Source organism: Micrasema longulum, unplaced genomic scaffold, assembly GCF_059751315.1.
Source record: "Micrasema longulum isolate JH-2025_06_02 unplaced genomic scaffold, ASM5975131v1 h1tg001225l, whole genome shotgun sequence".
NCBI lineage: Eukaryota > Metazoa > Arthropoda > Insecta > Trichoptera > Brachycentridae > Micrasema > Micrasema longulum.
Genome location: NW_028278412.1, coordinates 157,389 through 173,268, shown reverse-complemented (window position 1 = coordinate 173,268; position 15,880 = coordinate 157,389). Strand labels below are relative to the sequence as shown.

Genomic DNA, 15,880 nt, shown 5'->3' with positions numbered 1-15,880 from the left:
TTAATAAATAAGAGAAAAGTTTGTAATTTAACACATTCCCATAAAATGAAATATTTTGAATTTGTCACTCTTTTAAAATTAATGGTGAAATGTACATTAATTTTTTAGGGCTTGTTTTGACCCTGATCCAAGGCATGTGTCTGAATCTTTTTCGAGAAAACTCAGCTGCCTATTCTATTCTTGCACTTCTTTATGGAGTCTTAGAGGCCATTGAAAAATTTGGAACAGGAACAAACAGAGAAAACTGCTCTATAATTCTTAGCACTTTTATGAAGAGATGTACGGACAAGATCTACGCTCCAAAAACTATGGCCCAAGCCTGCAAGTGCCTGTCGTGGATACAGAATATGTCCAAGATTGAGGATTGGGGGAAGCAGATGGACGAAATTCAATTTAAAGGATTGTCTAACACAATATTCTCCATCCGACTCTACTCCTGCATTTGTTTGGGTCAGAGTATGCTTGAGGCTCCTATTGAAATTTTTGAGGATCTTGTTTCCACATTGCCAGAAATATTTTTATTAGATGTAAGTTTGAAACATTTATGAAATTATCTTAACTTTCACAAACATGTGATATTTCATGTATCTGTCCTAGCAACACACAAGTGGAAAATCATGCAGTTATTATGTTCCCCACTGACAAGGAAATCATATTTGACTTATGTTTAGAATTATATTGAGTGATTAAATTTACTATTTATTTAAGAAAATAAGTCTCGTGAGTTTGTGATGGGTTATGCTGCGATACACACCATTGTATGCGGTATTATTGTTCATTGAATGTTTTATTTTGTTTTAAAAAGTCTTGCATGTTTTTTTCTGTTACAGCTTCATGGTTTGACAAATGATGTTATTACTGACGAAAGCGCCAACAAAACTGCCACAGTTTTTCATTGCCTGGCCACAATAGCCGTCACTAGTCCAATTTGGGATAAGACAGCTTTGTCAACCATCATACAGATAGCGTGCAAGAAGAATATTAGTCCCACTCTCTTGAGAAAAGTGTTTCGATGCATCGCGCAATATCTGAACATTGAGTCAGAACTAATCCTCATTACTAAAAACATTGAGTTTCTGTTGATTTCTTGGGTTGAAAGCAAACTTCCATTGGAGGATTTTCCATTCTACTTAACTGACTGCGAAACATTCAACGACTTTTTATTTGATCATCGGAAAGTTTTGATTCCGCTCGACATGTTTCATGTCCAGAAAGGAAGAATGAGCCCATTTATTGGCAAGATAGCTGAGAATAATAACACGACTATAGAAAATATTTTACAAGTAAGTGTGGCCTCCAGGAATTTGAGAAGCACGTAGCACCTAAATATTTTTTCTACATCATTTTTAAAAAATTGTCTGTATAGTTGAATGCAGATTTTTTTCGCCAAGTTTGTGACCACATTAATTAAGAATTATAAATCAATGGCTTTTACTTAAACCTCATTCTTCTGTGACCTTTATACCAGTCTACAAAAACATGTTCATTCACTTTGTACCTACATATAAGTACATAATATGAAAGTAACATAATTATAATTGTCATTTTTTCTGTGTTTCTGTGAAAAACAACTCAAACAACAATTTATTATTGACTACGCGATATACTTAGCTTTATTCTACACTATTTTAATACAATACTTGTACAAAAGTTTATTAAAAAATACCACAATGACATTCAGCAGTTACTGTCAACACTGAGCACTGGCCGATTTCTTTTAAAATGAATAATACCAAAAACAGCCACTGCGAACGCCACATATGTCCCATGTGATACATAATACATGAAATAAAAAAATAGTCCTTAGGAAATAATGTTCGAAATACTCGTTTCCAAATAGAGAATCTTCAAATAATATTTGAAATCTGCAAGTGTGTTTTAGTACTGAAAAAGCTGACTTGGGTTAAAGATGTAAAATATAATGTACTTTTTTGTATGGAGCAATAAGCTGAGGTAATCGGCTAGTTTCATCGTTCACTGAGAACGGGCTGGGGGCTGGGCGCTGGGCGCACTTCATAGATATTTTTTTTGTATGAATATATTATAAACGGTGGTGGTGATTTATAATAAATAACAATTATTTTATTTATTTTCGCATAAATATATTTACTATAAAACATTATTATCGAAAGTCAAATATAATGGTAAGCTGTGCATAAGCACTTTTGATGATTCGCCCCTGCTACCTAATTCTATGAATCATCTGCGTTTGACTCTGTAAGAATGGCAATGTATTATCTACTCTCTGTACCATTTACTTAAATGTATAAATGTTTTCTTTTTAACAAATATAAAAGTTTAGCTTACCATTGAAAGATATTGAGGCGTGTCAAAACAAAGACGACAATCTCCACTATTGGTTTGAAATGAGTTAGATATGGCGATGGATAGAGAAACAAACATACTGTTAACAACACAAAGATTTCGAAGCAAAAATGGCAGTATCTCATACATTTTTGACTCCGTTAAGTTCCGTAACAACAACGACAGTCTCCTTTACTTTACAGAACAAAACAAACCAAAAGTCTATTAATTTAAAATATGCATATGGTTTTGGTTTCAGAGAGTAACTTTTGGTAACTATTATTAACTAAAATAATAAATTATCCTTCCAGTCTGCGAAAAGTACTAAAAAAGCATTTATTGCATATTATTCAAAACGAAAAAAGCGTAGAATGCCGATATTGTTCTAACACCCCTCAATATATTATGTAAAAAGTTAAAAGGAATTAAGTGACTCGAAGATAATGTTTCAATGGCTCAGTACATGCATTCATAATATTATATTATGTTTTTTTTGTGATGGCTCAAAATACATAATAAATAATATCACACATTATATTTTCAGGAATGTCAGCCAAACATCTTCAATCTGTGCCTTCCTTATATAATAAGTAGTGAGAGTTCTGGAGGTTATACGTGGAATATCAATAAAAAATATTCTGAAAGTCTCATTAAACTATTAGTCAGCCGACTCGGAGAAGATTCTGTAAACAAAACCACATCTTTGAACTTGGTTAAAATATTAATGCGATCTCTGAAGTATGTTTGTAAAGAAGAAGATATATTCAATGACTTTGGTTGGACAGGGTCGCTGCCATTTCTGTTAGCGCCAAAAATGACCAAAGCTGATTTTGTTTGTGTTTTGAATTACTTACGTGTAAGTATAAATGGAATCATCCAGTTAACTATTTTTGATATTTTTTTCTTTTGTTGCTATTCAATCTGCCAATTTCCATATACAAAATTAAAACTTATTTCACAATATAGCTTTTTAAATTTTTTGAAGCAGCTATATTGTTTCATGGTCAAATTCTGGATTATGATTGGTTAAAGTTTTTTTTGTTTTTTCATTAAGACTCAATAGAGAATTCTGAATTCGTGTTGTACATATTGTTTAACTGTGATTTGTGAAGAAGGCCTTTCTCAATCCACATTTGTGTAGGACTTTTTCTTGGTGAGGAGAGAAATATTATTTTTTTAAAATCCAAATTTATTTGGTTTCAAAACGGATCTAAATCTAAGTGCCTGAGTTTCAAAAATACATTGTTTAGTTTCAAAACGTACTTATATCCACTATTAAATAACTAATCGTATGTGTGAGTCTCATATAAGTCATGCTTTCAAAATATTCCAATATTACGTCCACTCACATTAGAATTTTTTTTTTATATGATTGTAATTATAATGAATCAGTAAGACATTTTTTTTCTAATTTACAAAAAAATGTTTTTGGAATTAGGTGCCTTTTGATAACTCATATAATTTTAATCAAAATATCATTAATTAATTATAATTTAATACGGCCTTGCAGGATACCCTTGGATTTGAAGTAATCTTCGACCTGTGCAGTAATAATCCTTCCGGAATAAAAGAAATGCTCGTGGAACTCTGGGCTGACTTGGAATCACAAATAACATTAGAAAGACGACTACTGAGTCTTCATCAGTATTGGACATTTTGTCATACATTGCCGCTGGAGACTAACCTCAATACATTTATATGTACATTCCTTATCCGTTCCCTCCTTCACATTGTTAATGCGCACAAGAACTCGATAAATATGCAGTTTATAAGTATAGCAGCCTGCAAAATGCTCCATTCAGTACTAAAAAATAAAATTTTACCCGATTTTTCTTCTTTAGTCTCGCACAATCTTTCTCTGATTGTCTACACAGTATCGCAAGTGGCTGTGGAATGTGAATCGTTTAGAGGCACTGCTGTGGAGTTCTTAAACTTTTTACTTATTGAAATGAAATTATATCTAGTGGCTATTCAAACGCTGGACCCTCTTCCAGATACAGAATATTTTTTAAACCTCAATAATATACTTAACTCAATTTGCCTGAAGACCACAGTTACTCTAGGTCAGCAAATAGAAAATTTTCTCAATGGAGGACTCAATGGCAGGTAAAAATCCTTATCTTACCGACTTTTGTTTAGTGTTGAGATGAGTTGTGGTCCAGTCGGTAGCGTCACGGACACCGGAGCAGGAGGTCCGAGTTTCGGATCTCACCCTATCACAACTTGTTTCTAATGACACAAATGATTTTTTTTAGGATGGATTGCATATAAAAATAAATCCTGTGTAGATATTAAATTTCAATTTTTTTAATTAAAATTATGGACTGTTAGTGTATTAGGATTAATTTGCGGGGTACTTACTACAACCAGGTAACTTCAAAATCAGCATTTGTGAGTGCCCCACTGAAAATACATTTTTATCTTCTTCTATGAATGCTACAAATAAGCAAGTTGTGATTCATTAAAATCATATCATGATTTGATGACAAATATGTGTTTTTAGTGGGTAACTCAAAGATGCCAATTTCGAAGTTACCATTCGGTAATTATTACATAGAAATTACCCTGCGAATTGTTCTTCATCTTATTTCAACTTGTCTTCTGTAGACTGAAATAATCAAATTGTTTCAATTCTAACGAAAGAAAGTATTATATTTGTATCATGATGTACCTGCGATTTAATGTGAATTCTCATTGATTGAAATAAGTGAAAGTATCAAATTACTTATTGTTTATATAATGTTTTAGATATGAAGGACTTAAAGTTCTGCACCATAAGCTGAAAACATCCAGAAGTGAACTAACTCAGATGTTTGTTGATTTAAAGAAAATCAGGGGATTCTCCGAAGACTGCAAAAAAAGTGTTCTGCACCAACTCTATTGTGCGCTTATTAAAATCGCATCCAACAAAAACGATATTGAGGTAACAATAAAATTTTGTGAATGATTTTGATAGATTATAGCTATGAATCAAAACTATTGTAGCATCCGTCAATAGGGCAAGAACTCTCCTGAAACCATAGTCATGTCATTAATTATCTTTGAGTTAACCGAGAGAACTGGTAGCCCAAAGTGTAAAGACTAAGATGCTTGCCTCATGCATGGGTGTTCCGGGTTCGATTTCCTGAGAAATCAAAATAATTGAGATATGAATTTCTCAAGCCTGGGTGTTATGTGCTGGACCTTTTGGTCTGTTATAGTGCGAAACAAAACAAAATAAAAATAGGTGATTATGGTTATAGAGGTAGTCAAGTAACTTCCTCGAGACGAGCATTATAGACAAAATCAAGAAAGGAGTGTCGGTGTCGTGTTTGTGTTGGTTTTGACGGGTAGAGCAAATGGACAACAAAAGAATGGCTAAAAGGATGTACCATGTGAATGTTGATGGATGCAGATAACCAGAAAGACATGGCATGACTAAATTCAACAAATACTTGAAGATGGACATATCAAATGTTGGAATAATCGGCGTGGGTGCATGAGAAGATATATGAATTTAGAGGAAGCGAGGTCTGTATGGAAAGACAGAGTGATATGGCGTTCTATCTAGTGTTGAGTTACTCATACAAGAGGCGCTACAAATGTTGCATACACAAACTCAAAATGTTCCGCTACTACATAAAATATGTTTGTACCACCTCAAACACTTTGTCCCACTCGAGTCTCGCTCAGTCTTGCGCACAACTAACACATCAAACACACATACATTCAGCGGGCAAGCGGACCGACCAACACAGGTGTATTTTAATACATTTCGTGAATGTATGTGACATTTGTGTTTTGTGTGGTGTGTGGGTTTATGTGTTGCGTTGCTTGTTGTGTGTATGCCGTGTATCATAAACAACTGCAACTCCCAGATCGCAGTCATTCATTGGCATTACGTCACAACTCACCTCATTTGAGGTGGTATATTTTAATACTTCTATTCATTCTAAAATTGTGTTATACCCGACAATAGTTCTATCCTTTCTGCCTACCCGGAGAAACAACGGGATGGTTTGTTTGTTTGTACTCCTCTGTATCATAGTAAAATTTTAATTCTCTATTTTAAATTTTCAGTCAAGTCTGCAAGCCTGTAGGTGTCTGGGGGAGTTAGGTGTAGCTGACTATCATACTTTAGTATTGAGACCATCAATAGATCTGGAGTACATTATCGACATGAATCCGTTACAGTATTTATCTTACACAGCTCTAGTTAACCTTAAAGATTTATTTCACAATCCAAATCCAACCATAGTTAGAGCGGCTTCAATCGCATTGACATCTATCCTTGGATTTAAGGAAGGCATGTTTGCTCTTGGTAAGTTGATGTATTTTTTTTTTTTTTAATTTATCAATTTCAATTATTTATTAATGATTTTTCATAGCAACCCGAGGGGTGTAATATCTAAAATGCTTGCCTTACACATAGAATTTCTGTATTCGATCTGCAATGAGATACAATCATTCATTTTGATCTTTCTTCTGCGCTTTAAATCACCACTTTAATGATAAAGTTTAGTGCTATGGGAAATTGGATATAAAAAATCTTTTCTTATACGTGGTAAAAATTAGAGCATTTAATTGTACCGCGAAGTTTCTCAAAAATGTGTGAAAAAATTAATAATAATGGTTTGAATAAAAATGAACTGCTTTAATACGTCACAGGTTTATGTGACCATGTGTTTTCTGTAGCTGATAAATTATAGCTTTGTTATAATTGTACCAGGTTCAACTTTCAAATATCAGAAAAAAACTGTTTTTTCCTTCTTTTCCTTTTTCGTACAAACTTTCTTACAAGCTTTCCTACAAACTAATCTGATCATGTCCAACGATGTTGTAGAATGCAAGTCAATGGTTCGTACAACAAACTGCAGTTAAACCCATGTTTTATTTCCTTTTTGTCAGTTATGATTCACCGTTCAGATCTGTGTTTTGATCAGTCACCGACTGGAACTCGTGATGTCGCAGGTGGTGTAATTTCGATGTTTTGACGGGGATTTACAAAATTATAAAACTCTTAAAAATCATAGTGTTGGCAATATGATACATAATTGATTATTTTTTCTTAGTTTGATAGTCTATTAAAAAAAATAGTAAAAATAAACCACTGAACTTCCTTATTGGATCTATCGATCTGTGCATAAAATCACATTTTTGAATTTTATTTGGATGCTATTTTTATTTTGCAGATTTTTTTAGCCATCATTCTGAAACAGAACTTATAAAAGAATTACTGGTGCCATTCATTGGGCACAGAAAAAGCTATATCGGTGCCAATATCAAAGTTAATAATGAAGTGTTCAATAGTCTAACAAGTCGCCAGGATCTGTGGAACTGTCAGGATCACAAGGAACACTCAGATTGGGTCGTCAGTTTGACATGTTCAGTCCTTAAATGTTTCGGGGAGCAGCACTGCTTTTTACACAATTTTGTTGAAATTTGCAAATTAAGCGTATGTTTAAATATTTATTTCCATACATCACTTAAACTATGTAAACTAAATAATTTGTTGAAACTTGAATTCAGAGAACAATATTTTATTTTTTTTAAAAAAAGAAATATTTGCGTTCTTATGATTTACCCAAATATTTCATTTTTAGGGCCATTTTCAACGAGTTGTAAATAACTCACTATTAGAAAATGGGAATCGAGTTGGGGTAGAGTGGGATTCGAACCACGGACCTTTGGTCCGTGAGTCCAAGACACTAGCCACAGGACCACAACCCGATTCAATTTATTTATTTATTAAGTTATATTTTTTACCAAATAAATGTATTACTATTATTATTTTATTTTTACAATCAAAATTAATTACTAAATTAAATTATAAAAGAAATAAATTTAAATTTTAGATACATGATCTTAATTTTGCTACACTTGTAATATTAAATAACTTATCTCTATTGTATTTCTTGACATGTATAATTTTTTATTATTTATTTTGTATATTTAATATTTATAAATGTACTGATTTTAGTATGGAAGAGTCCCCAGTTAACACGGAATTTTCTAACAAGTCGGGACATTATAATGTGCTATTATAAAATTGTGTATTGTGTGTATTAAATAAATAGAAAAAAATGTGTATGAAAACAGACAACAGATAGGAGTCCAAAATGTATAATTTTTAGTAAGATTTCTTCAAATTTAGCATCTCATTATTTCTTCATGCGACTCTTTTTACCATTTGACATTTTATTTATTATATGAGTATATATTAAGTTTTCGTATTCCATAAACTCGTTTTGGAAGTATTTTCACTCTTCTCTGTTTTCATATTCATTACTAAATTTAATTTCGGTTCAGTTCAGTGTCCCATAGTTATGGTTACCATCTGACTGGATAAATTAGTTTGTCAGTTGAGTCAATAAGAGCATTTTATTTTTACTGTTACCCAAATGTTTCAATTTTGGTGGCCATTTCCAACGAGTTGTAAATAACTCACTATTAGAAAATGGAAATTAAGTTGGGGTAGAGTGGGGTTCAGACCTCTGATCCCTGAGTCTGCAACATTAGCCACGCGACCACAGCCCGATTTATTATTATTTTTAACACAATACAATTTAAACACATGACATGTTAAGAATTTTACACCAAAATATCCGGAAAAACAAACTTTATGAAAGCTGTTGCCAGTGGCCATAAATATAAGTGATAATTTAACTTAATTAGCTATTTAAATTATTTTTGACCTTCATTCCTATTTTGGCCCCTGGTAACCCTTTATTTTTTCTTTAATTTAACAAAATTACAGTTTCTTTCCTATTTTAGCCCCTGGTAACCTTTTATTTTTTCTTTAACTATACAAAATTACAGTTATGTAAATATAGATACCACTACATATTGGATTTCTATAATTATAAATTTCTTATATTATCGGCCTTGTGGCGTATTCAGCGCATTTGCCTGGCATGCAAGAGGTCTCAGGTTCGATTTCCGCTGTAATAGACATGAAATATTGATGTTTTTACACTAGAATATTTCATAGTCCTTAGACTGGCACCTAAAGCATAAGACTTATCATCTTACCTTCATGTAACAAAAATTATCAAGCCACGATAGAGATGTAGTTTTTACTAAAAATATGTTGGTTCTTCATTTATATTTTTATTACAGGTGTCTTTTGCTGAAAAGTTACTTCCTTGTCTTATTGGACTATTGCACTTATTTGGCAGTGATGAACAAATCAACAAAATTCGCACTAATATACAGAAATTTTTCAACAATTATTATGAAGCCACATTTAGTAAAACTGATAGAGAGAGTCACCATACCAATAGTTCTGCTGCAGCCAGCACTTGTAGTCAAAGGGCTCCACCGAGCAAAGTATTTGCTAAAGAATCTGTGCAGTGTATGCTGGAACTTGTGATGTTTATTTCAACACAGAAGAAACATTATACGAATGTGTGAGTAGAATACAGTGTCAATTACCGTTATCAAAAATGCATTATATTTGTTGTATAATAATATTAGCCTATCACATTTACATCGAGATCCCCTATGAGGGATAGAGATGCTTTAGGCAAATTTTAGCTAAAGGCTGAAAACTTGCATCTCTGTCATAAAATTTATCTACAACGGTGTTGGGCGTGTAACGCGTATTCGGTGTATGAATGATTACTTTAATCGGATTTACCAAAAGATTGCGTGTATTGAAATGAAAGATTCACTTACATATTATGTGGAATTTTATTTACTAATTTTATGACTTAATTACTATAACAAAGATTTGAATATAATGGACGAGAGATGTAGACAATACTGAATGAAATCTAGCCATGTTAAATGATCGCGAATTGAATTTGCGGTGAATGCCCTAAGCCATGTCACGTCAGTCGACGTTTCACCCTAGTTGTGTCGGTATATTGATGGACATGGTACTTGATATTGCCAGTGCCCATATAACTCTTATTAGAGTATCCATGTACGAGCTAGTTGCATTTAAAAAAAGTGATGTTAAATAATAATTGTTACATTTTTTCAAAATTTGTAAAATGGGTTGCTTTTGTTAACATTTTGTCATACAATCCGTGTGCCTGTTTTGAGGAAACATATAAATTACTTCACTTAATTGATTCTTAGAAGTCTTAACATCATCTATGTATACATACATAAATAGCATTATTTTATTGTCCTTGTTTGTCTTTGCTACACATATTTATGTTATGTTTCTTGTATATATTGACTTAGGCCATAAATGTTATAAATAAATAATGCTTTATTAGTCACATAATTCAAAGTATAATAAATATGAATTACTTCACATATTAGGCGAGCTTTCTGAAGAAGAACAGTATCGCGGATCGGAGTAAATAATGTGTTCAATTTGATTTTAATAACAGTGTTTACTGTCTCCTGGAAAAAGTTGATTAAGCAGATTGGCAATGATGCACCCCGACTGACGATATACAGTAATTCAATTGTCTTTTCTCTGATAGCGCTCTGATTATCTCTTAATATGTATGATTTTTATTTAGAAACTTTGCTGGTAAACCTTATCTGTTATTTAGCATAAATGTTTCTGTGAAATAAATAGATAAATAAAATAAGGGAATTCGTATACTTACATAATTACAATGGAGATGAAGAACATTTTATAGAAGGAAATATATTCTTCCTAAAAGTGTCTCAACACTTGTACAACATTGTAAATAATAAAAAAAAACAATATTAGAGAATTATTAAAACAACAAAACTTTTGTAGCACAAAGTAAACTTTTATTTTAGAATATTCAATAATAATAGTTCTATGTTTATTGCAACCGATAGGGAAAACATTTTTGTGTAGTCCAGGTATTTACAGGGCTTTTGACCTGTCATTGGCTGGTTTAAGTGGCCACCTTACACACTGTATAACATTCACCATTCTACCTATGTTTAAACATCTGTATTCCTTAAATTATTCCATCTGTTGATCTTTGTAAAGCTAAAGCGCTGAGACCTATATTGATGCGGGTGAGATTCTAACCAATTTATTTCACCTACATACTAAGCAACGCCTGCAAATACTTTTTAATTTTTATGCTACTTCTTGGACCAGCTGGTCAATATGTATTCACTCATTTAAGTAAATTTAATAAACCTTATGAGATAGAAAACTCCTTATAAGATAAATAAATAAGTCTCTCAAATTGAGAAATCAGATTGTTACTAAGTAACTGTTAGTATTGTTGTCTCTGCTTGTGAATCTTTAAAATCTGCATACTTCATTTTGAAATCCAGCGCAATGTACCTTTAACCTTTTATTTTTACCTAGTTCAATAAACGACAATCATCTGTGTAATAATTCTAGTATTTTGTTTCAGAAATTCGAGGCATGGTGTTGACCATCTCATTGCTTTCGAGTATTTACCTATTTCCTGGGCTGCGAGCTCCACTGGAACCCACTTTGCAGCCATCTACTATGGAGAGCTGTGGGGTATGTCATCTCAGGACATTCAACCATCTAACCCGGACAAAATTTCACTTCTTCCTGATGGAGAGCATATTTTAACTGTATTAAGGAAGGTAGGCAAGCGATATAATTTATTTTATTTTATTTTTTATTTTTACTTAATTTTTTTTGTTTTTTTACAATATACTTAAGAGGTAAAACAGAGTATTAAAAAAATAAAGGATAATTACATAGCAACGAAATACATATTAATAGTAAACAAAAAAATGTTCGTGGGTATACAAGAAAATGTTAATTAATTTTTGCTCCTATAATAAATAGACAGTTATAGTATTTTTGTGTAACATAAGAAAGAGAAAATAAAATATTATATAATAAAATAGTAATTAAAAAGGAAATAAGAAATATTAAAAAAATAATAACAATATTCCTTAAAGGGTAACAAAATATATCATAGAAAAAAGAGTTCATACCTTTAGTTTGAATCCAGGATAGTGCGTGTTTTTTAAAAGAAAGAAAATTTTGGAAGTTTGGAATCCATGAAATATTATCAGTAAAAAAAAAATATAATTTTTGGGCCTATAAAATATGCATGTCTCTGCCTGAGCATCGTTTTACAATGTAGTATTTCTAACACACGATTAAATGTAGTATGTAATCTTGCCAATTTTTACATTCAAATTCAAGTTTAAGATTTTTTTTAAGTATGTGTAGTTAGAAATGTCTATAAGAAAATAATTTCTTCTGTATCTTAATAATAATAATAAAATTATTAATCAACAGAGAGGAAAAACATTTTTGTGTAGAAAATATGGAAGTCCAAGTATTTATTGGGCTTATGACCTGTCATTGGCTGGTTTAAGTGACCACTTTATACACTATGTAACATTCACCACTCTACCTATGTTTTGACATCCACATTTCATCAACTTTTCCATCTGTTGACTTTTATAAAGTAAAAGAGCTGAAACTTTTATTGATGTGGGTGAAATCCATCTGGTTGAATTATTTCACCTACTAGGCAATGACTGAAAACACTTTTTTTTCAATGTTTTTTCTTCTTCTTATACCAGTTAGTTCAACAATTTTTTGAGAATGTCCAAATGTTGTCAGACAAGCTGGATTTTCTCCCCAGAGAGTTATTACTAACCCTTTTTTCATAGATAATTCTTGGATTACTTCATTAGAGAATTTTCGCCTATATTTCTTTGACTAGAAAACTCTTTCTCTCTTTGAATGCTTTTATTAATATCTGCTTACTTTATATTCTTCTGTGTGTAGAGTTACCTGGCTATTGGCGATAGTGACGCCCTCAACGGCTGTGGGTCAGCACACCTGCTCGATCCCGCAGAGAGGAGAAACTCCTATATGAGGATGGGATCATACACCGATGCCCTCTTGATGCAGGATATTGCCCTTTCTAACTCCAGTTTCTCCACGCACAATCTAACAGGGAACTCGGACGATGCGTGTAAGATTTGACTTTTTTATCAATTGAATGCAATTCATTTGGCCCTAAGCACACCTCTCTAGACTGGGTATTCTCTTTAGACTACACTTAATTTTTCACAAATTCATCGAACTGAAAGAAAAAAATGTTACAGAAACTATGTTTATTCATTATTTTTTTGTTATTTATTTTTTTTCATATTCATGTTCCGACTTGCTGCTTGAATTAAAATCTGTGTTGATTCGGGACTTCGGGAAAAAGTGATTTCATTATTTCAAATGTGTTTTTAACCAACTGCATAGGTCTTATATATACTTTGGCAAAAGAATTTAAGTCAATGGCCATTTGCAGTTCAAATCCTTTTCCTAGAATGTATATAATACCTACGCAATTAGTTTAAAGCGCATTTGAAATAGTGAATCAGATTTTTCCAGAATTGTGGTTTAATGCCTTTGACCTAAACAGGGTCTGTATGGATTATACATGAATTGTATCCTGTATGTATATTTCATTTGATCATTATGTATACTTTTTAAAAATATTATAAATCATTAAAAAAATATCTGTGTTCGTCGGTTTAACATACTCGGAAGACACTTAACAATATATGGATTATTTTTTTACTCATGAGAATACAGAGGGTCGTTCCAATGATCTGTAACTCGATTGGTCAAAATATCTTGGCAATATTTTATAACTACTTATTACTAATTGAGATATTACATACTTCAACATGTGTTCAATTTTTAGCAACAGTCACAGAAATGGATGTTATATCCGAGCGCAGTTTTGCTCATTCTCTAAAGATGTCGGGACTGTACCATTTAGCTGGGAAATACTTGGACTCGTGCAACATTAAGTCTTCATTAGATGACTTGAAATTTGAGTGCTTCTGGCGTCTTGGTAAATATACTTTTTTTAATGATTATCAATAGACTTTATATTATAATTCACCACTTGAATGCCAGTGTAGATCTCAGCTGTCAATTTTGATACCCGTTAAGTGCCAGACCTGAGATCTGGGCTTCAAACCTTTAAGTGGAATTTGCCTTATTTTCCTTGTTATTGTGGACTTTAGGTCCTAAAACAGATTTTTGGTATTACTCTTTGAATAAACAAATTAATACCAGTCAAAAACCGCATTCAACGGATTGCAGTTTTAAGGTTTTGTGTTATTTAGTCAATTTTGTATTTTTTTTTTTTCAGAAAGATAACAGTAAATGAAAGCATTATATTTTTTCATTATTGGTTGTATTTACTTATTGAAGTAATAAAATCACCACCATTTTCAGTATTTCGAGAGTTTTATTCAAATAAAGTGACAGTTTGCAAAATCAATTTAACGTGGGTTTTTTTGTAAAAAGTATTAACAGTTAATACATTTAATTTTCACGGCGGTTCAGGTGCACATTAAGTTATTCTAGGTTATGCTGCGTGTCGTATGTACTATTTACTGACATTTCAGATCGCATTACAGTGTCCATCATCAGGGTTGATGTTGCATTCGAATGATGGACGCTGTAACGCGATCCGAAATTTCGGTAAATAGTACAAACGACACACAGCATATATCCCAGAAAAAAATACTGTGCAGTTAATACATTGTTTATGCCAGTTTATAGCAAATTTTATAAAGATATAATACATGATATGATATAACAAAATTACGATTTTTACAAACAAATTAGCATAGCTAGCGGGAATTTTGGTTTGAAAATCTAAAGAACACCATGGACTAAAGAAGGTGTCCATTTTATCCAGTATTTGTATAAATATCCTACTGTTTGTACAACTTTTTTGATAGCCTATTCTACAATGGTTTTTATTGAAAAAAAACGTAATTTTGTGATTCAGTCTTCGTTTTATTAGTTTTTTTCTAAGACAAGGTACAAAATTTTTGTTGCACTCTAAGAATATGTTCTTTGTCCTGAAAATTTTTTTTAAGCTTTAAAGTAAATTTCTATTGAAATACATGTAAAACTTCTGTAAAGTACAGTTACTTTTTTTCTGATTGAATTCAGTACTAGAAAGTAAATTGATCAGTGTGAATTTGAAAACTCTTTTATTTATGCCAATTTCGATATTATAATTGCATTATTTAGCATGTTAAATTTCTTATAATAAAGTTTAAAAAATCATGTGCATCAGAATTAAAAATTATCTCAATATCAAAATTACGACTTACCAAATTTGACCTCATTTCTTTTAATGTTTCTTTATTTAAGGTGATTGGAGTATTCAAGTTGATTCTGCTTATCTCAAATCTAAAACATTCAAATGTGTCGATTGGAAAAAAGATTTGCATTCTGATGTTTACTGGCCGGCATACCAATACATTTCCTTGAAGGATTCTATCACAAAAAACATGAATGGTGTTGATGTTTCACTGAACAATGCTCTACGTGAAGCTCGGCAGTACGTTGTTTCACACTGCATGAAAAATAGTTTGGAGAGTTGTCAGAGTGCGTATCAACTATCTACGAAATTGCAAATATTGCAAGAGATTGAGTGCCTGGTAGCAGTAAGTACTTTCATTAAACCTATAAAATATTTCAACTTCTTTTCTCTCTTTCATGAAAACCTTTCGCCTTTATTAAAAGTCAGCGGCGTGCAGAGTTTTTAATCAAGGTATGTAGTTGGAAAGAAACATGTTTATTTTATATTGAACCTATCTAGGTACCTGTTGAAACTTTAATTTGCTTACATTAATGTAGCAAAAGATAATGGTAAAAATCAACTGTCTGGTTAAA

The 15,880-nt window shown here is 31.9% G+C and overlaps 1 protein-coding gene across 1 annotated transcript in view; it reads left to right on the top strand.

Moving 5' to 3' along the window:
• tefu (Serine/threonine-protein kinase tefu) overlaps nt 1-15,880 on the top strand; it is a 47,348-nt gene that overhangs the window by 14,963 nt on the left and 16,505 nt on the right. Inside the window, exons 10-21 of the mRNA XM_088234331.1 lie at nt 109-527; nt 831-1,283; nt 2,849-3,160; nt 3,815-4,410; nt 5,053-5,227; nt 6,364-6,604; nt 7,476-7,738; nt 9,403-9,692; nt 11,592-11,793; nt 12,962-13,151; nt 13,881-14,033; nt 15,356-15,651. Of these exons, the coding sequence (XP_088090457.1) occupies nt 109-527; nt 831-1,283; nt 2,849-3,160; nt 3,815-4,410; nt 5,053-5,227; nt 6,364-6,604; nt 7,476-7,738; nt 9,403-9,692; nt 11,592-11,793; nt 12,962-13,151; nt 13,881-14,033; nt 15,356-15,651 (3,590 nt within the window). The remainder of the gene's footprint in view (nt 1-108; nt 528-830; nt 1,284-2,848; nt 3,161-3,814; nt 4,411-5,052; nt 5,228-6,363; nt 6,605-7,475; nt 7,739-9,402; nt 9,693-11,591; nt 11,794-12,961; nt 13,152-13,880; nt 14,034-15,355; nt 15,652-15,880) is intronic.